The sequence below is a fragment of the Rhopalosiphum maidis genome, chromosome 3 (assembly GCF_003676215.2).
Source record: "Rhopalosiphum maidis isolate BTI-1 chromosome 3, ASM367621v3, whole genome shotgun sequence".
In the NCBI taxonomy this organism is placed as follows: Eukaryota; Metazoa; Arthropoda; class Insecta; order Hemiptera; family Aphididae; genus Rhopalosiphum; species Rhopalosiphum maidis.
In genome coordinates this window covers 25,517,498-25,540,089 of record NC_040879.1, presented here as the reverse complement: position 1 = coordinate 25,540,089, position 22,592 = coordinate 25,517,498, and the positions used below count along the sequence as shown (strand labels likewise).

At 30.8% G+C, this 22,592-nt stretch overlaps 1 protein-coding gene across 1 annotated transcript; it reads right to left on the bottom strand.

Annotated features, from left to right (window-relative positions):
- Positions 1 to 5,710: 5,710 nt before the first annotated feature.
- On the bottom strand, positions 5,711 to 18,452 carry LOC113555835. The gene is made up of 13 exons (XM_026960396.1): positions 18,215 to 18,452; positions 14,764 to 15,183; positions 14,603 to 14,680; positions 14,481 to 14,533; positions 13,401 to 13,867; positions 13,033 to 13,334; positions 12,826 to 12,947; positions 12,564 to 12,750; positions 11,497 to 12,467; positions 10,696 to 11,060; positions 10,311 to 10,636; positions 8,637 to 10,242; positions 5,711 to 8,565 (listed from the first exon to the last, which is right to left on the bottom strand). The coding sequence occupies exons 1-13, from the start codon at positions 18,266 to 18,268 to the stop codon at positions 7,505 to 7,507; spliced, it is 6,012 nt and encodes a 2,003-aa protein (XP_026816197.1). The 5' UTR covers positions 18,269 to 18,452; the 3' UTR covers positions 5,711 to 7,504.
- Between the last annotated feature and the right edge of the window lie 4,140 nt (positions 18,453 to 22,592).

The window sequence follows — 22,592 nt, the reverse complement described above, 5'->3', positions numbered from 1 at the left end:
TGTAACAATGATGGTGTTTTTTATTTTTTTGTTTAATTTATTTTTTTAAGCATTAAATTCAAAATTAATCTAATTAGGTAAGAAATAATTTAGTAACTAAATAAATATAAGTTGCTATGTTAGATTGATACAATGGAAGAGTAATGGTAGGTATTTAGTTATATGTTTAAAAATATAAAACCTGCGATATTGTTCAAATCTCAAAACTTGGCAATTTTGAAAACATTTAAGTGACAAAATCAGAGCAATGAATATTTTGAGAAAGAGAAAATGATAAGTGCATAGAAATTGGTTAATACTTATAATATAGGAATATTTTATAGTGATTGAAAGGAAAAAATAAAATGATCAGTTCTTTTATATTGTTTTCACAAAAGTTGTGTATGTGATCCAATTTTAGAGCTCCAAAACTTAAAGATATTTCTAATAACAAGTACATATTTTGTTTATATTTTTGTGTCAACATCACATAATATGTAATAACGACTATTCTTCTGTTACACGTCCATCGTTGACGATACTTATCTGTCAGTTATATATTGTTTAGGACATAGGCACCACATCTTCATAATTATTGAGAGTAATAATCAAACATATTTAGACAATGACAAATTTGAAATAATTGTTCTATAATTTAACTACCCATCTCATGAGAGTATTTTGTATAATCGAGTTTGCAAAACGTACTGATTTTGTAAATAAAAAGGTATCTAACCTGACTAACTTATAGAATATCAAGACTGTTAAAGCATGTTATGTCATTGTTATGTCAATATTGAATATTAAACACAAGTTTCGTAAAAAATCGAATTATCTATCTGCAGTCTATATTTAAATATACGTTAACAACGAAAATTGGACGAATAAAAATATTAAAATTTGAAGAAAATGTATAAATCTATATTATATAGTAAATCTGAATATTTATTCATATCTATAATTCAAAATAAAAAATAAAAAATACAGTGGCGTCATTTGGAGGGGGGGCAACTTGGGTATTTGCCCTAGTCAAAGATTTACATCAACCTTAAGTTGACACATTTAAAAATTATAAGAATCTTATTTTTAATTACTAAGGCCATTGTCTTAAATTATAATATTGAATATTGATATTTTAAAATAAAGATTCACTGTTAATTTTTATGTAGTATTTTTCAAAGAAGTATATTATATTATTAATCAAGATGTTTAGTATTTACATTATGTGATTATAAGTACTACTTGTAAATCAGTATTAAAAGGTACCTATTACCTATTTATTATTTATTTACACATTACTCAATTATTCTATTTGACTTTCTAATTCTAATAAACATTTGACATAATTGTTTATATTTAATACTTCAAAATCCTGTGTGACGTTCATATACCTGAAGATTTACCCCCCCCCCCGCACTCACATACATACTATGGCACTATCCTAAGTGAGTATGCGTGGAAAAAATTTTGAGTCGGCAAATCAGAGAGTAGTTTCCCTAGTTAAACAAAAATTAAAATGACGCCACAGAAAAATACCTTTAATAAAAAAATCTGTGTTATTTACCTTAAGCCATCAAGATCAAAAAAAAAAAAATAACCTATCGTTGACGGATTCAAAAGAAAAAGAAAGACCGGATGTTTTTCTATAATTAACTTATAAACAACTTTTATATGTAAATACAATTTTCTCCTTGGAGGCTCCAAGCTTTTAAAAAAATCTTGAAAAACTAATTTATTATTACTGAGCTTTAACAACAGTTTTTTTTTTCAGAATTGGGATTTCATGAAATATTTTGTTCATTCTCTTAACAAAGCTACCTACGTAAAAAAAAAATTGTATTTATGATAAAAATATTTTTCTGTTTTAAGACAAATATTTAGTTCATAATGTAGACAAAACTAGGTATGTTGAAACATTTAGAATTGTGATACCTATAAGTTCATAAAAAATAACAGTACCTATATTATTTTTGACAATATTTTTTATCTTTTAAGGTTAAGGTCAATACCTACATAAGGTTATTTTACTTAATTTTGTACCTATCATAATAAAAATATTTAATAAAATATTTACGTAAGTGTACTGTATATCCTAGCGGCTAGAATAATATTATATTTTGATAGATATTTAACTTGAAATAAAATTTTCTATATTGGTATTAAAAATAACTTGAACCTGCAGTATTATTAATAGTAAAATAAGCATAAATCTAGTTTACAGCCCAAGTTCGTTTTTCAAAATTTTTTTTTTTAAATGTGTGTTTTAAGGCACTGAAGTTTAACGTGTTTGAAAAAATTGTCGTTCATTTTTATTACGGAAGTTAAACCAAAAAAACCAGAAAACAATTGATTTTTTGGTATCATGGTATCCTCGACAACAACAATTAAAAACTACTTTTTTTTTTTTTAAGGGTGCTTTTATAAGTTGAAATTTTTGAAGCAATCACATTTTGGATAATGTACTTACTTTTTATAATATACCAAAAATACTAGAAAACAATTGGTTTTTTAAATATTGTGGTATCTTTGATAAAAATAGTAAAAAACTACATTTTTGAATGATTTTTTTTGTTGAAAAAGTGTGTTTTGTTCGCTGAAGTTTTTGAAGGAACACAATTTATTTGTTTGCGAGTAATTGCAATGAGGGAATGACCCCATACAATTTCGAGGTGCACTCAAAATGCATTTGATTTTACCCAGTGACCTATTGTAGGTGGTTTCGCATAGCAAATCGAGGGATGTTTTCGTTTTGAACAGTTCGAGTAAACGTAGCGACTGAGATACCCTATACGGATTCGAGGCGCACTAAAAATGCATTTGATTTTACCCTGTAACCTATTTTAGGTCATTGACTATTAGTATATCGAAATATTACGTATCTATATGACGTATCTATATGACTATGTATAACCGAATTACGAAATAATAGTTTTAAAATATTAAGATGTATTTGATGTAATTGATGTACTTACCTATTTAATCACTAATTATTCTTGGCTATGTTCAAGTTACAATGGATAATGTATGTGAAATAGTATACTGTGTGGCAAGGTTGGGAAATGAGGTATTTCAGTCGCAGCCTAAGGCTGCATTTCGTCCAAGACTGAAATAATTAGTGAAATTGCCTTCCCACGCAAGCCACACATACTATTTTTTGTCACGCCCCTACGTTCATGGAAAAGGCCATATAGGGATCTATGCAACAATAGACTAGGTATGCTACGAAAACAATTTCATGGAAGAAATGTTAGTTTATGTTTAGTAAGGACCATGGAATACATTTCAGTTTCTGTTTGTGCAGAGGATATGCACCCAGCACTTCTGGGGATTTCCACTTTTTCCATCAGTTTTTCAAAGATATGATACTAAATACTTTGGTCAAATTAAAGGTCTTTAATATATTTTGATGATTTTATAATCGCAACAGATACTAAACAAGAACATGACAATATTGTAGAAAAGTTACTTAATCGAGCTACGAAATATAATGTCAAATTTAATAAAGAAAGAATTCAGTACTACAAAGAATAGGTAACATTTTTAGATCATTTATTTGACCAAAAAAAAATATCATTAAATCCATTTCGTATAGAGGCCATTAAAAATTTAAAACTTATTAATAATAAAATAGAACTGCAAAGATTGTTAGTATTTATCAATTATGTAAGAAGCTTCATTCCAAATTTCTGAGAGTTATCAGCCCCATTAAGGAATTTATTAAAAAATGATACTGAGTGGCAGTGGACAAAGTCAAATGCTAGTTTTAAATGTTATTAAAGATAAATTAATGAATGTGCCAGTGTTATCTTCTTTTGATCCAAAAAAAACATTACAATTCAAACTGATAGCTCTCAATCTGGGTTAGGATGTTGTTTATTACAAAAGAAACAGCCAATAGCCTATGCTTCTCATGGTCAAACACCTAATGAAATACAGTGGGCACAAATAGAAAAAGATATGACAGGAATACTATTTGCATGTTATAAGTTTCATGAATATATTTATGGTTAACTTGTACTAGTTCATAGTGATTACAAGCCATTGGTCTCTATTATGTTAAAAGACTGATAAAATTAAAAATAATCGTCTCAAAAGGATTAAGACTAAATTAACTGTGTATAATATACATGTATAATATTTACCGGGCAAAAAGATGTTTATAGCAGATTATTTGTCTAGAGACTAAATTGATAGTTGTAAAGTAGATGATGAATCTATAAATGATTATGTGCATGTAAAAAATACTAAAAATGTAGAATTTAATTATGAAAAACTTGAAGATTTTAAAAAAGAAACAATATTTGACCTAGTACTAGGTAGAGTTATGGAATATTATACATATGATTGGCCAGTTGATAAAACTTAACTTCCAAATTTAGGTAAACTTAGATATTTTTGGAATAATAGAAATTATATAACTATAAACAATGGATTAGTATGCCTAAATGATAAAATAATCCATTAATTCTCAGAAAATTAATATTAAATCTATTACATGAAATCCATTTGGGAATTACTAAAATAATAAAGCGAGGAAAAATTTTTTATTATTGGCCTAATATGGCAAAATATATCGAAAACTACATTAACAATTGTTACTTAAGTAACAGTAGGATATCGTCGTTGATTAATAAACCAAAAAAATACCTAAATTAATTGACATTTTTTATTGTATAATTAACTGTATATTTCTCATTATATTATTATTATTAGTAGTAGTATAAGAATCACTATTAATTATACTATTAACTTTTAAGTATTAATGTATAGCTAGCTCGTTATATGCTCAATATTGTTTATTAATTATTTTAGTTTCGAAGAAGGGAGATGTTGTAAATTAATTTGATGATATTCATACCAATAAATGTATTATTATTATTATTATCACTATGCTGTCAGAATTAGAGGTTAGGTATATAAATATATTATAACGTCGTTAATTCTAATATGCATCATAATGTGTGAAATGTCTCTTTATGTGAATATACTTAATACCATTTTAATAAACATGTTCATATTCGTAGTGTATTAATTCATCCAAACTGATCTAACTCAATAATAAATAAAACATAGGTACGCAAACAAGTTATCGCCACAAGTTAAGAAGTCACCCATCCACAAACCAATCTAAAAATCATACATCAATATTGTATATTATGTGAGTACGAAATCATAGATCGGTTCTAGAGTCAATAGACAATAACTAAACACGAAATTATATTCTTTATTATTCAAGTTCAGTATAATATATTTTTAGATTTCTTCTATACAATAACAGTGAACGGTATAATAATAGTTGTGTATTCTATAGGCTTATAATAATATACCAACATAGAATCATATTGATACAGAAAAATATACACTTCATATTAGTATGCCTATTTAGTATTTAGTATACATAAATATTTATAAATGATAAAAATTAAAAATAAAGTTATCACAATAACAATGATAAAAATTTAAGAAATAAAATGACAAACACTAAAAACTATTTTTCAAACGATAATATTATATAGGTAAGTATTTATGAAGTAATTTAAGTATCTATTATTATTAAAAATAAAAAATATTTTAATTCTATATAAATAAATAAAATGAAAAAGATATACCTAAGTAATAGACGATAGTAAAATGTTTTAATGTCATGCAAAATTAATACACTAAATAGTTATAAATTATGTGGAAAATGGTTACACCACAAAAATAATAAAAACGAAATTTGAATAGTTAATATATTAGTAGATAGAAAATGTTGTATAACGTACTTTGAAAAATACAACCAAACCCAAAAGATAATAATTGTATATTATAAAGAAGGTTAGTGGATTAATGTATGATGTTTTATACATTCTTATTAATTTTATTTAAAAAGTGATATTTAATAATTATTTTTCCGAGTATGTGAAATATAAAGTAATTGGTTTCTTCATTACTGTGCTACATTTTTTATATCGTCTTACTTATGATACATATAGGTAATCATGTTATAATAATAATTTTAACTAATAATAGGTAACTAACACTTATGACATATAATAAAATATTGTAATAGTAACAACAATTATAATAGATATTAGATATGATTTTGAATTTGAAATATACGTGGTGTTAAAAATACCAATGAAGATAGAAAAATCGTTTACTTTAATTTTTCCATAAAAGAATAAATTCAAGTCATTTTGGCATGTAATTTATATTTGAATAAAATCATTCACAAAATTATCTATTTGTGTACATGATAAACGACGTTGTTGTGATCATAGTCATATGAATTGGCGATTGCAATTCATGGTAAAATAATCAAGAAGTTCCAATACTACTACTAGGTACTTAGTGACATCTTCAAAAATATTCCTGGAGATAGGAAATCGATTTTATAATATATATTTTTAGAAGATATTTAAAATACAATGGTATTTATTTTAATGACTTATAACGATTCATTTTTAATAAATTGGTGGTCCTTGATGTATAGTATTAAAACTAATGTTACTTGGTAAATCTAAAAATATAATATTTTAAAACAGTGACATAAAATCCACAAGCTGGTCTCCACTCATCGTCATGTTGCTGAATAATGATTTGACGAGAGCTTAGGACACCTAGGAGATACATCATTGATCGAGACTAAATAGGTAGTCTACACCCGTAATACAAGAATAGAGATCAGAAAATGTCATATACAATTTTAATAATAAACATAAATCTAGATATCATCTATTGAGTATAAAAGTACTAAATAATACACTGCTTGATAAATATCGAAATGGGTAATATATTGTCTTAAAAATATGATAAATTTTTAACCATGAAAAATCTATAGTGAAACTTTATATGTTCTTAATCAAATTATACATATATATATATATATATATGTTCACTTATAAAAATTAGCGGTTAACAAATTAATAACGTTGAAGTATTTAAAAATAGCATTAGGAAAAGAAATAAAAATATGACTGTAAAGCTCCTCTCTCTAAAAACGTTGAAAATAAAATCACTTATTAATTTAACCTAAGAACTGCCACTTTAAGTTGTAAACCTTAGCTTAACCTAACCTGACTATTTCTTACAAATAATGAAATATTAAAAAATAAGTGCACGTCTAAACACTTATAATAAAATATGTTGTGGTTAAAATTTCATGTGATGATAGAACACGTTTTTAAGTATAGATTTTACATAGTATAAAGCATAAATTATTAAAACCATTGTTAACGAAACTAGTATTTTTTTTTATATAATTAATTTAATACCAAAAACAAAGTCTGTGTAAAATAAGTCTTTACATTTGTTCACTTTTGATTGATTGTTGTTGATTTACATAAACTCGATTTATCTCATTCAATATAAATTCAAAATTGAAATACTTTTAATGAACCTAATTAGATTATTAAGACTAATACTACTCTTCGTTAATTACTCACTCTTTTTGTTATTATATTTTCACTATTCAACTGACTATAAATTTACCAATCATTACATCACAGGTGATATTACAAATTTCATGTTGCAGCAAAACTTATTAATCGTCGTCATTATCATCATGCTCGCCATCTTCATCTTCTTCGTCATTCTCTTCTCCATCGTAGTATTCGTTATCGCTGTTCTCACCTTCATCGTCTTCTTCATCGTCTTCTTCTGTTTCATCGTCATCATCTCTTTCTCTTTTCTTGTTGGCGTTATTATTCTTGTTATTAATCTTATTAGGAATGGTTAAATTTCCCAAGTAGCCGTTAAGCCAACTGATATTTTTTGTTAAATTACCACCATAGGCGTCGCTAACCTGGATTTTTACTAGTACCATGTCATTCTTGATACTGCTTTCTGAAATTTTCTGATTGCTATCAATATCGTGTCGACGGTATCTACCACCAGAACTACGATCACCGCCACCACCGTTTTCATTACTAGTACCGGAATTACTTTTACCGTTGCGTTGATGCTCTTGGTGTTCATCCTCCCATTGCTGCTGCTGTTGACTCTCTGATTTTTCTTGGTCTCGATTACTGGTCCTCCACCTCCTTCTTCTCCGTTTTCGTAAACGCCGACTGCGCGTCCTAATTCCCCGGCCTCGGTTTCCATCACCTACACTGGTAAAACATTCTGTGGCTAGATATTGTGTGACATGGCCGAAAATCGAGTGGAGTAATTGATGGTGATGGTCGATCGGAGAACCGTTTTCTACATCTGTAGCCATTCTAGAATTACTCAAGTCTGCGTCTGGCATCACTAGTTGTGAAATCCTTATAGCTCCAACGCGTGTAGGAAATCCCCCAGTGGCTCGTACTCCGGATGCTGTTGAATTATTATTTCGCCGTCCAATATTACTGACAGGTACGAATTGTTGTTGTTGTTGTTGCATAACTCCTCGAACTAGCATCATCGAGTTCTGTGGATGTATTGTAGTGTCTGCCGTACCATGCATTACTAATAAATTTATTCCTTTCCCGGATGAAGATGGTGATAATGACGATTCATTAAATGAAGGTGTTAATGGTATTAAATCTGAACGGTCATATGACATCCAATTATCCCCATCGTTTTCACTGTAGTAGCCATAGTAACGTTCAGAAAATGCTGAAACTACAACACACCAACAATATTGTTAATATAACACACCATCCAACAACTATAAATTTACATATAATACTCACCATATAAGCGCCATGAGCACACAGGCGCCATAGTTACAGCACACTTGAACGAAGAGCGAATAGCCACAGGCTCCTTTCTATTTCCTTTGTCACCAGATTCATCACTTTTTTTCTCAATGGGCGCACCACCATAAATAGTTTGCCACAAAGCCATCCGTGTAGCCGCATATCCACCATAAATTGATGGTGGAGTTAAAGGTGATGTTGGTCCACCGCCTAATAATGCTACTTTACTTGCATCTACGTATGGCAACCGTAGTGCCTCAGTGTTTGCTTTAGTGTCACTGGCACTTCTTCGATCTCTACGACTTCTCTTACTACCATCATCCCTGTAAAAATTATCTCCTCGATTATCATCACCATAGTCACCATTATCTCCGTCATTGCTGTAGTAATAATAATAGTAATCTTCGTTGTCATTTTTGTCATTGTTGTCATCGTATTCTTCGTCTCCATCATAATAATCATCGTCATCGCTATAATACCTTCTATTTGATTGTGAAGTCGGCGAGAACCATCTAGAACGGTCACGACTGCCACCACCTCTTGGGTGATCTTCGCTGTAATATCCCTGACCACTGTCCTTAAAACTGTCACTGGTAGCGGTAGAGCTTGAAAGCAAGTACTCAACTGCTTCCAATTGATCACGAAGGTCAGCAGTACCAAGAAGTCCACCTGGTCCAACATCGTCTTTGCCACTATCTTCTCCGTATCCGTCATTAACATCCCCATAATTTAAGGCCAACAATGACTCATAACCTCGAGCCCACGTTCCTCGTCCTGTATCTATAACGGCCACCACGTACTCATTATTATTTGTATTGTCGTCATTATTTTGATCGTAGTCATAAGAGTCATCATCATAGTCGTCTGAATGTCCAGATGAATAATATCTATTTGCCGGAGAACGGCGACCCCGACGTCCTCTTTGTCGTTGACGTTCATTCCCACTGAATCTTGAGCCTGCTGAACTTCTACCACCAGCATTAGGTAGTGTTCTACCTAATGAACCTGAGCATAGTAATCCTGTCGTATAACCTAATCGATCAGAAAATCGATCAGTGATTGCCTGTGACCCCGGGTCTGAGTTCACTACTACAAGCATAGGATATAATTTTTTGAAACGATGTTGACGTTGTTTTTTGCGTGGTCGTCGTTGTCGTTTTGATCCATCTCCATTATCATTACTGTTATCATGTGTGGAAGATGAAGATGATGATGAGCGTCGTCGTCGCCGATGACTGTGCTTAGACGAAGAGCTGTCACTGGTTTTAGTAGTTACTTCAGTATTAGTAATATCAACTTTATCAGAGTTACCAGATTTTCTGATATGATTTGACATAAACTCTGGGCGAGGGTCAGCCTCGGGATCATAAACTCCTAAAGGTAGATACAATCTGACCTGCGCCACGGTCAAGGGATCTGAATCCGGACGTTTATTTGTCGAAAAATGTTGCTGATGGTCGCCACCATTGCTATAATAATCAGCTGCAGCAAGTGGATCATTAAAATGTAAGCCCCCTGATGTAGTCAATTTACGACCACCGGAAAGTCTTAACTGGAAAGTTCTGGTACCTGGTAGCAATACTCGATTTGTGTATTTGTCCTGTGAAATCCATGTCAAATGTTACAATATTTTATATATTGCCTTAAAAAATAATCTTTAAGTATTACCTGTAGACGAGTGTTATTTTCAATAAGAGCAATTAACTCAAATGAGTAAGAAGAATCTTGAGGAATTTTCTGTGTAGTTAGTGAAACGTTATCTATTTCATCGCCATTGCCACTACCATCACGGTTATCTTCAGCATTGTCAAATTCATCTAATATGATTCTGTGTAATGTCACGTACGGAACTGAAGGACCCAGACATACCAAAGCATAATGGCTTCCATCCCTGGAGAACTGGGCATCGAAGTATGTACAGTGTCTTAGCATACCACGATTTTGAATTTCTCGTTGCTGTTGACGACGATTTCGCTGCTGACGGCGTTCTGCTTCTGCACGAAAATCATAAATTATAAATATGTTATCTCCATAAATTGGGAGAATTTATTACCTTCCGCGGTGGCTGCCTCTTCTTCATTGTCTTCTTCTTCTTCCTTTAGATTTTCCCATCGTTCTCGCTGTTGTTGCCTCACCCGATCGTCTCGCGCCTCGTCCATTCGGTTCTGTTTTCCACCAAACTCACGACGCTCACGACGTCTTATGTTTCCAGTTAGACCTATATCACAGCTTAGACATATTGGCCTACTTCGATTGCTATGGCGGTAAGTTTTACGGAACTGTGGTTGGTGATAGTGTCCCATTCGATAACCTGCATCCGTGTTTATTGTAGATGAAGATGCCGCAGATGTAAACTTTACTGCGTACAAATGACGATGGTGAGGTGCGCCACGACCAGATGGTACCGCAAGAAAGTATCTACAAAATGTGACAAGGTAAATATAAAATATTCAATGGCTAATAATATCTAATTAATTTTTCTCCATTTGTTATTATTGTTTTTATTGATAATGTTGACCGATGGTTGAGTTTGAACGAGTTGTGCAATTTATTTTTTTATAGCGGATCTATTAATATATATAGTGTTAAAAATATATCATTATAAGACCTAATAAAACCTAAAATACCGAACAAGTATAATATACAAACGAATAGATATGACTATATTTCATAATTTTTAAGAAATATTATTTTCACCGCTCACTTAAAATGCACTTATTTTTAGAATTGATCGTTAAGGTTTAGATTCTAACCATAAATTTATGCCATAAAGGATTATTAATTAGAATCTAATTTCTAAACTTTAGAAATATATTTATTAGTACCTCACAAATAAATATAATAAAGAACTTACATCATATCAGTCCGTTGGTCCCATGCCAAAATTCTGACTACCGTCCAACTTTTAGTGACGACTTTGCTTTTTTTTTTGTCCCCTTCGTTGCCATCATTGTCGTCGTCAAATTCGCCAAACGTTAGTGGTGCTAACAGCTTTTTCGTTATGTTTACAGCCACCACTTGCGCATAATACTTTCCAATTGATGACTGTGATCGGTTTTTAGAGTTTCGCTCACGTGATGACTGCGTGTGTTGTTTAACAGTCGGCCGTCGGAGACGCACTCCTCCTTCACTGTCTTGGTCCTCGCTATCGTTGTGCTCATCATCGCGTACCGGTGCAACACTAACATATCCTTGACCATCCGCTGCAAACACTGGCGCTCGGGGTGTTAGTTCTTTATCACCTGTTTCCCATCCTCTACGAACTAAAACGGCCATGGAATACACAGCCCCAGTCCCAGTACTACCAAAACCAGCAATCCCCGCGTATCCGTCATCGCCTACGAAGTTTTCTCCTCCATCGTTAATGTTGGATCCTCCTGACCACCAAGTGGTGGCTGACACCATGTGATAGCTACCATCGCTGACACCACCCCCGGTTGATGGAACCCCACCACCTGCCCCGCCAACAGTGGCATCCACCCAACCACCATATCGCCCTCTCGGCAGTTCGTAGCTACCAGAGTTGACATATCCGTCTCGTCGCCGACGGCTATGGTGTCCGTTATGCTGATGTTGACTGCCATGTTTATGTTGACTGTGCTGATGCGGTTGACGGCGACGTCGGCGGTCTTCTTGGTATGAGGTTGATGCGTTGATACTGTTGTTTTTTACTCCATGGACCGCTTCATGTGATGATTTATGTAATCCGCTACCATTGCGCCTGTATCGACGACGTGCGTGATCATTATTAAACGTTTCACTTGTTTGTCCTCCTCTTATTCCACTGCCACCGCCAATAGCTCCCACTGCATTAATTACTTGGGTCTATCACATAAAAATCATATCCCTTTATAAATACTCTGTAGGTAGTGTATAAAATAATAAATATATCAGTAAACAACTAAGTATTGATTTATGTACCTCTTGACACATCCACAAGGGTGATTTGCAGAGTGTCGTCACGCTTGTGTTTTGTGCACGGTTCAGCCATACGACACATACTTCGGCTGCGGAAGCACCCGATTTGTCATCGTTGATCTCGTGACTTCCACTTCCACTACCGACACCTCCGTCGTTTACCCATTGAACGGCCGTGAAATAGTAATCGCTGTCGCGTATGAGATTTAATTTATTATAGAAGCTTCATCAAATATCAAATATTTATATTTGTATCAATACTCACTCTGTATATTGAAAAATTGGTGGTGGTGTCAAGGTGCGTATTTTTGGTTGTATTTGCGGATTTTCTAATTGATCGAGATTTACAATTACTGATAAAGTGATGACAGGATTTGGTGTGTTTGCCTAGTTACAATAAAATTTACGATTATTAATTATTATATTATTAACTTATTTATTTCTAATATTTTTCTTAAAATGTATGACTTACTTTTGGATATTTAAGTGTTCTTATATGTGGGTACAAATAATAATCAGATGTGCCGCCATCTTCCGCCATTCCTGGTGTTTCAACAGGTTTTGAATTACGCCTTAAACGCCTCCTGCGTCGTTTCAGTTTTCGCTGTTTAGAATGTTTTTCGGTATCACTGTCATCGACGTGATCGTGTTGTTGTCCGCTCTTCGTATAAACTGAATACTTATATTCTCCTACTCGACGATCATCAAACGTTGCGTACATCAAATACCGTCCAGATGATGCCCATATGGCTGGGGACTTCTTCAATATTTCCACTGTACCGACAATAATATATGTATTTAATATTTATATTTAAAAGTGTTCCAAATATAATATCTTACTTTCATACAGATAATCAGCTATACCATTGCTCACAACCCCGGCAGCGGTAACCGATCCACCGGATCCGGACGTGGTGATTCTGCGCACTGGACCATGAGGCCATGGCTTCCATATTATATTTTGAGTTGACGTGTTGTTGTCATCACCATTGTCGTATTTTTCGTTTAGTGATGGAGTGGAAAGTGGTGTCGACGAGAAATTAGTGACGTTTGGTGTCTGAGAATCCACTGTGACATTATTTTTTCCAATGTTGGTACCATTGGTTGATGTTGGTATTTTCATTGACCATGGGACGTAGAACACATCGTACCGATACACGACGATCAATGCCATTGATTCTGCACTTTTCTCGGTTGTTGTCGAAATCTTATGCCACTGAGCGTGCATCAAATGTGGCTGTTGATCATTAGAAGTGGTTTCGTTTCCATAATTTCCATGATTTTCCAATGTTATAGGAGTCATTTGTCTGCAACAATAAATACAATGATTATCATATTTTTTTTCACGAGTTAAAATTGGATATACTTAAACCTCCAAATTACTAAGTATGGTGTCTTAATAAAAGCTTAGACTTGTAACAAGCATTTTTAGAAAAAATTTAAAAAAAAATGAAATACTTTTTCCAGTGTGTGTGTCAACTTATTTATTTTTCTTAAAAGATAATTAATATTGTAAAAAAAAATTAAATCTAGAACTATTTAGTGAGAAATTGAATTTTAATATTAATATTAATAATTTAAAAATATCATTATTTAAATTATTGTAGTTTTTTTGTTCCTATATCTAGATAATCTATTTAAAATAAAATGTTATTAGATATAAGCAACCACATTTCTGAACATTTTTCTGTCAAAAATAAAAAAATATACAATAAGAAATGTTATAGTGCAGTATAGTTAAAATGTGCTGTTAAACTGCTAAAGATTACATCTAGATTTTATTTGGTAATAATTTTGGAATTCAAATCTAAAATCCTTTGGGCTCTATCATAAATAATAATTTATGCAACAAGTATTTTTATATAAATACTTAACGCAGGGCAGTGCTTAACAACTATACGAATCCGGAATGATACTAACCTGGTTGACACAGTATATACCGTATAACGAGCCGTTTTAGAATATCTGAAGAGCTATATAAAAATGGATAGGTAATTAGAAATATTAATTGTTTATTATTATTTTGAACGTGTAAATATTACTTTTTTTGCCTGATGACCTATGAGCACATGGTTACGATCAGGTGATAGTTCGAATGAAATCAAAGGACCTTTTAATTTCTAAAAGAAAAATAATTCACGTTTCATAAAACATCATTCATGTTTATGATACTATACTATAATATTATAATAGGTTTAGGTACCTGCAAAGTTTTTTTAGACATTATGCGGTGAGTAGTCTGCGTAATACCGTCTGCCATAATTTCCATAATGGCTAAGTCACCAGAGCCGGTCACGTAAAATATCTCAGTACCAGAAATCCACGTTCCGTTGAATACTTTTATGTTAGCAGAGTCTGACAGTATATCCGATAAACGTAATGTTCTCATACCTCGGTGACGCCACCAAAATTCATCGTTAGCCCGTTGGTTGTAATAGTAGTCCGAACCAGTTCTGTCACCGTTATCCAAATCCGAGTACGAGTCCGACAATTCTTCTGGTTGAGGCGGAGTCAATAAGACTACGGACGTCACTATCATAGCTAAAACCGCGACGATCACCATTAGTGCGATAAGTATCCCACGCCAGTTTCGTCGCTGTTGGGCCGAACTCATCACAAGATCCTAAAAAATCGACGAAATAAATTGCTTTAACTTCATATTTTACATTTTGAACGAAACAATAATTGTATTTTTTTACAATCAATTTTTTTTCTGTGATTTGTTTTACATGGTCCAAAAAATGTTTCATATTATCTATTCGATTGTTGATTTTTATCGTAATTTAATGATAATTTATCAGGTATATCAGCCTATTATCTACAGTTATCGGTTATTTTATTTATTAATACATATTTTAAAGATTTTTTTCCGTGATAATTTCGTAGGAAAAAATAATGAATAGGTACTTATTGAAATATAAAGAACTGAATTGAAGTGTAGTTTCAACAATTTCCCAATAAATATTATATTGCTGTTATTCGTGGAAAATTTATCACTCAAAATGTCTTATGTTTTATAAATATAAATAATAAATACTCCACAAAATGATAAATAATTCTTAGTACCTATATAGATATTGATATTATACGTAATATATTTTATATTTTTTTAAATCAATAAAATTAACTATAAAGTTATTCGTTTTGTTCCTACCGTTAAATAACACATTTTATTATCAGTTTTAGCATTGTTTATTTGCGTATAAGTGTATGACAATCAATAATTGTTTGTATTATACATAATACATTCAGTCATTATATTATAATTTAATACGTCATTTTAGAATATTACTATTATAATTGTTATTTTGAAGCAAAATTTAGTACGTTTGGTGTATTTTATAGCTTCTACTTATATACGTTCGTTTTATATAACTATTATTTATATTTTAAAGGCGAGAAAAAACTTTCCCCGGGATTCTATATGCTTTATCCTAATATGATAAAAATATTCAGTATTTTTAATTTCAAGATCTCCGTAAAAAAAAAAATGAAATCTTATTTTTTAATAACGGACGTTAAACGTTGAAACAGTCTAGTATATTATGTGCTATCAGCCATTTTCAAATAGTAATATAAGAAACTAATATTGATAGTTGATTAATCATAAGATATTTTAGATATTGTATTACTTTTTTGAGGAATTCAAAAGTGATTCTACTATTCATCATAATATGTAATGACGTTTTTTATTCCTTAATTACTTATTACTATGTTAGTTCAAAATTATGGTTTCGTATTTCATCAGTCATGAATCAATATTTTTTAATCAAAAAATAAATTAATAAATATATATGAGGATGACCATATACATATATCTATAATATGTTTTTTCAAGGTTTTATTTTGTATATTGTATCCACTTAATTATATTATGTTAAAATAAAATATCAAAACGACGTATCAAGTTTATAAGTGCCAAAAAAGAAACCAATTAAATAATTAACTATATAATATTACATGAAAATAATTTCTTGACAAATATATATGTACATATCATTTTTACTTGACAAGAAATTCACCTTTTGACTGCCGATAGATAAAATATATACATGGCTACGTATTGATAATGCCTTTATCCATTATAATGTATTGATATCACTGTCCTGTGCAGAAAGGTGCGCATGTATAATGGGGTTTACGTGAAAATGGTATATTTTCAATTATCGATTTTTAACCCATAGTTTACTGACTTTTATATAGTAGCCACATAAGTAAACCTATTACCCACCTACATAATATTACCAATTATATTATGTTAATGTATCATGGTTACATGTCACGTACTCACGTCAATATAGTATTTCAATACCGTTAAAATGTATTGCCCGCATCATGTTATACTTTATATACTATTGTCGACCACGAGTATACCTACCTATTATATAAATATAATCATCCATCTGGCTACCTATTATTTCTCAAAGACCAAATAAGAAAAGCTTATACAATCAAAATCGTCTAAACATATTTTATTTTTCTATGTTTTTTCCACCCCGTTAAACGTTGTTACCATAATATCATGTTATCGTTTTCCAGCCTGTCGGCTGTCGTCATCGACTTATGTATCAAATTTTATTATTGTTATTATTATCAGTGACAGTTTTACGAGTGGTGGGTGGTCGCCCCCCTGGTATGTGCAACTGTATAAATACGCATTAACTCAAATAGTCATCACTCATCATGGCCATCATAATACAAAACAGTTATATTAAAAATAAAAATAATTTGATATATTGCTATAAGGTGGTGCACTTAAAATTATGTCTCATATAGGTATACCTATAATCTATAATATATAAACAGAAAAAAAGTGAGATGTGTTGTATTTGTACGTGCAATATTTACACCTACCTCCTAATGGGAAATGTACCTAGAGAACCCCCCCTGATGGTTATGTAGACTGAAATTATGTATGCATAATGCATAAATATATTCTAAGTGTCTAGTAAAGTTGTGTACCTGTTTACTGCGCATCATGGTGCATGATGAGAATTGTGTGTGTCACATTTGCAAAACGAACCAATTTCGTAAATAAAGATTTATTTTTGCATCTCAAGGCATATTGAGACGGTAAAGCATGTTGTATAATGTATTGAATATTTAATACAAGTTTCGTAAAAATTCGAATTAACTATATCTGCAGTCTATATTATAACACATTTTAATGATTTAGAACTAAAATGTGAGACGAATAAAACTATTAAAATTCGAAAAAATTGAATAGCAAAGATAAAAAAACACCTATAATATAAAAATAACTGTGTCATTTACCACAAGTCATCAAATTGTTTTTGCTATTCAAGTTGAGAGGATACCTCATGATCAAAATGAAGAAAAAACTTATTGTTGATGGATTCAAAATACGAAAACCGGGCGTTTAACATTTTTTTTTTTTATCATTTTATATCGGCACATTTACGTGTTTTGCTTATAATATTTTTGGTGCTATATAATATTATATGTTAATGGCCCTTCCAGCCGGCATCGCGCATTCAACATATACTACGTTTCTCTGCAGTGCGTATATTACGTATTAAATAACATCGTCCTCAATATAACGTAACGATTCCGTGTGCGGACCCGTGACTTAGGTGTATTATTAATATTATTATTATCTATTGTCGTTATTGTGTTATCGTGCGTTATTTTACCTCGTCGTCGAAATGGTCGCCCATGCCGGGACGTTGTCGGTATTCGGTCGCCATGGCCGCCGATCGGACCGGTGCGTAGTGGTGGCGGTGGTCGTTCGCGCTCAACGAATAATATCAATAGAACGCGACGACGCCGCGTACCGTTTACCCGGCGCGGTCAGCATCGTTGTGTTTATACGGTCGTGTCGATCGTACGTCGGTATGTGTCGGACTTGCGGCTGACGGTGACGCACGACCACGGCGGCGGCACTGTTTGTCGCAATAATGTCCGACAGCGCCACCAGCACTTCGATTCGGCCGTAAGGCACAGTGCGCGCCCGAGAGAAACAGACAGCGAGAGAGAGAGAGAGAGAGAGAGAGAGATAACAGGATGCTGCTTGTTTACGCATTGGGGACGCGGAGCGAACGCCGGAGAGGGATGACGAGCGTAAAGCGTATCGGGCGGCGTACAGTATGAGGCGAGCGCAGAGCGCCGACGTGACGACGACGCGCCACCGCCGGCGGCGGCGAGCGCCCTAAATATAGATTTTACGTATTTCACTGCGCGCCGTACGCGATCCTCGCAACGACAGCGACGTGTGTCCTGCGTCGGCACGATAATGTTATTAGGATTTACTACCTGAATACCGCTAATAATGTATACCACTTACGTGTAATGCGCTGTCGTCGTGAGATAATATACATAGCTATTATAATAGTAGTACCGCTAGTATCTATTAGACATAATTTTTACGATTTATCCGTGTGGAGTTTAGTATTACGACGATGACTTGCGGACGCCAAAAGTGCAATACGCTATAAACACGCGGCTTAACAGGAAGGCTGTTGTAAATTTTTAAATTTTCTTGTTATACCATCATTATTATGACGACGTATTTAAAGATGCCACAAATTATATAGGTAACCGTTAGGAGGTATCCAACTCGATTTTTCTTCTTTATAATACATATATACAAAATATAGTTATTTTAGTTATTGATAACTTGTACACGATTTATAAACACGTAGTTGGTATAATAATAAAAACTGTTAAGTTATTGTGGACTATGTACTATATAGGCATAACAAATTTAAATAAAAATTTAAAAATACACATATGTATTATATCATAGTATAAATAAAACACACGCTATAGACATAGATAAAATTAGAATTAAGATTTATAGAATTTATAGAATTCACATAATTATAATATAATATAATAATTACGCGTCCGTACACGTAATTACATATAATATATATGCGTGCGTTTTATGTTTGTGTCCAAACATATATTTCTTAAAATGTACGTTGTATTTATATGATGCATGTACTCATGTATATGATATATTATGTAGTTATATTAAACATATAATAATGCGCATAACAATCCAATTATAAAAGTAGAAATTATGGTGGTTTTAATACTTGGCAAAAAGATAAAATCGACATTCGACACTGTAAATCACACATGGGGCCCTCAGATGGGCTAATAAAACAATTAAAAAAAGTAATTAATGTACAACTTCTTGGTTCTTAGCCATTAATTTACATCACCTAGAGGCTTTCCTTTGATTCTGTTCTTACAATTTAGCATATTAATTGCATTTAACGAACATATTACATTTATAGTTACATAGTTACATTTAATAAATGTCTAATATAATAAATTATAAAAATATTATATTATATTTTTTACATACCTAAAAAAATAATAAATATTTTTATTATAATAATTTTTTTTTTTTTTTTATAAAAATACTTAATTTTAATAGTTTTAATAAAAATTAATTATAAACAATTTTATAAGTACAATTGATTTTAGGTAAGTATTTGAGGAAATGAGGGACATAAATAAATAATTTTAATTTGATAAATTGATGTTTAAATTTTATTTAATCTCTTTCATTATAAGCAATTGTTAATAATTTAGTGTATCTGTATTTTGATTTGAAGAGTTAATTACTTTGCTTTTCAGTCATCTAATGAATTAATATTGGTTAATTCAATAAAATTATTAATATAAGTTAATACTTAAATCTATGATTAAATCATCATATTTCCGAGTATTAGCCAAAATATTCCAGGATGGTTTATAAAAACTTTAATTGGATTTATTCGTCCTGAGATCGCATCAATATTTATAACTAATCTCGAAATAGTTTTAAAATGAATTAATAATCGAATATTAAATATGAATGGAATAATTGTTTATTATTTACTTGTACTTTAATTAAATGAAAGTTTTTTAATTTAAATATTTAATTCATTAGTAGTGAATTTGTTATGATTCAAATTCAATGTTTGAAAAAACCTGAATATTTATAAAATAAGAATTATTAATAATATTCAAAAATCGCAATTGTTGAGATAGGATATTTAATTTAACATTTATGTACCTATGTAATAAATGTATTGAAGGTATTAAAAAAGGCAATATAAATAATTAAAATAAGAGAAATTGCAGTTGATTAATTAATAAGCTTGATTGTTTGTTTTCCAAAAATCTTTATACGAATATATAAATATTATTATATAGGTATAATGGTTGATATATCGATATAAATAAACAAATAAATATAATAATAATAAAATTATGTTATAATAATATCATAGGATTAAGAAAATAAAAATTAACTATTCCGCCAATGTCTTGGCCTAATTCTAATCTTGGTTTAGTTGGTTTATAATGTTTATATCGTGTTATAATTTTAAAAAAAAATTAAGGTATATTCTTATAAATTAATTTTAAGTTCATTGTGTGTAAATTATTCTATACCATAAAAAAAATTAATTAATAATTAAATATAATTTTGAATATACATTTTTTAAAGGAAGTAAATCCTACTTAAATATAATTTCTTATATTTAATTTGAAAAATGTTTTTATTTTTTTTATTTGAGGGCAATATGGATTTTTTTAGGGCCCATACATATTGCTAAATCACTAACAAAACACTCCATTCCATATTTGAAAATAAAAATATGTTGAATTATTAAGCGATAGGTTTAATTCTTAGATTTTGTTGGGACTCCTCTCGTATCGGAGAATGTACACAATTTTGCGTCAGCAATGACACACGCTGTTCTAATGCAATTAATGTGTTTGGTCTTCGCCAATTCGCCATGTGTTTAGAGAGAGCACAAGCAACATAACATATAGAAATTTAAATAACAGTATACAATCCAACAATAAAAATTACATTTAGTATTTTACCAGATAGTATATATGTAACATTTTATTTTTTAACATCATACAAATAAAACATTTTATTAGATTACCTACTTATATAATTTTTATTTTTTTCCGACACGTCCTACAAAATATCTTTAATTTCTAAATGTGAATATGAAATGAGAGTTCTAAAGGTTGCCGACTACTTAGAATACGATTTAGATAATGGCATCATATTGGAGCTTAGAATGTGGAACAGTATTCCAAGGATATATTCAGTCAAATTGAAGTCAAAACATTTTTACAACTAATTTTTTTAAACGTTGCGATAAAAGAAACATCTGCTTCAATCTGAATTGCATTAATTATTAATACCAATGCAAGACCAATGTCATAATTTTTCAATTTGTCAATTTTTTAATAATTAATACCTACTTACTAAATTATATGTTTAATTGTATTTAAAACACGTTTTTGAACTAATTTTTATATTTTTAATATTCAAATTTACATAAACTATATAATATTAAATAATTAAATTCATATTTTATGACATCTGCGTGACACTGCAAAAAAAATATAGAGTATATAGAGTATAAATTATATATTTATGTTATAGTTTTTATTAGGTTATGGATAATTTTTAGAATAATTTATTTTTATTTTTGATGTGAAACATCTAATGGCGTGGTACGGTAGTGACCAACTGTGGCGTGGCGACGCCGCACTTGTCGCTCGTCAGCTCAATTCGCCGAAGCTCGGTAAAAAATAAATAATAATAACAAATAATAATAATTTTCAACATTATTACAAAAAGAAAATTGTTGATGTTTCACATTTGTCAGGCGTCCCGTGACGGCTCAGTTTTGATTTTTGGTTGCTTCAAGACTTTTTCCCTCCAAGTTTCCAACATAGGGCAATACAAATATATTATATATATTATATATATTTAAAAAGTGTCCTTATTGGTAAATAATTAATATTTGTATGTAAAGATTATACACTACACAGTCGATAATTTGAATTTGGCTTGATATTGTATGATAGACTATTTGTAATTTATTTTTCTACACAAATTAAAATTAACATAGATCTTAATAAAATATTAATTTTATTTTAGATTCTGAGCTAAACGATACAGCTTGTTGATTTTTACAACGGTGTGTATCAACATGTGGTTTTATTTATTTATTTTATTATTATCTTTTTAAGTGTTAATTTTTT

Excerpts from the sequence above, each read along its gene's own strand:
- LOC113555835 (XM_026960396.1), bottom strand. The coding sequence starts at position 18,268 with ATGGCGACCGAATACCGACAACGTCCCGGCATGGGCGACCATTTCGAC. Across the intron at positions 11,061-11,496 it reads GACCAACGGACTGATATGAT|ATACTTTCTTGCGGTACCAT; the intron begins GTAAGTTCTTTA and ends CACATTTTGTAG. Across the intron at positions 8,566-8,636 it reads GTGCTCATGGCGCTTATATG|TTTCAGCATTTTCTGAACGT; the intron begins GTGAGTATTATA and ends GGTGTGTTGTAG.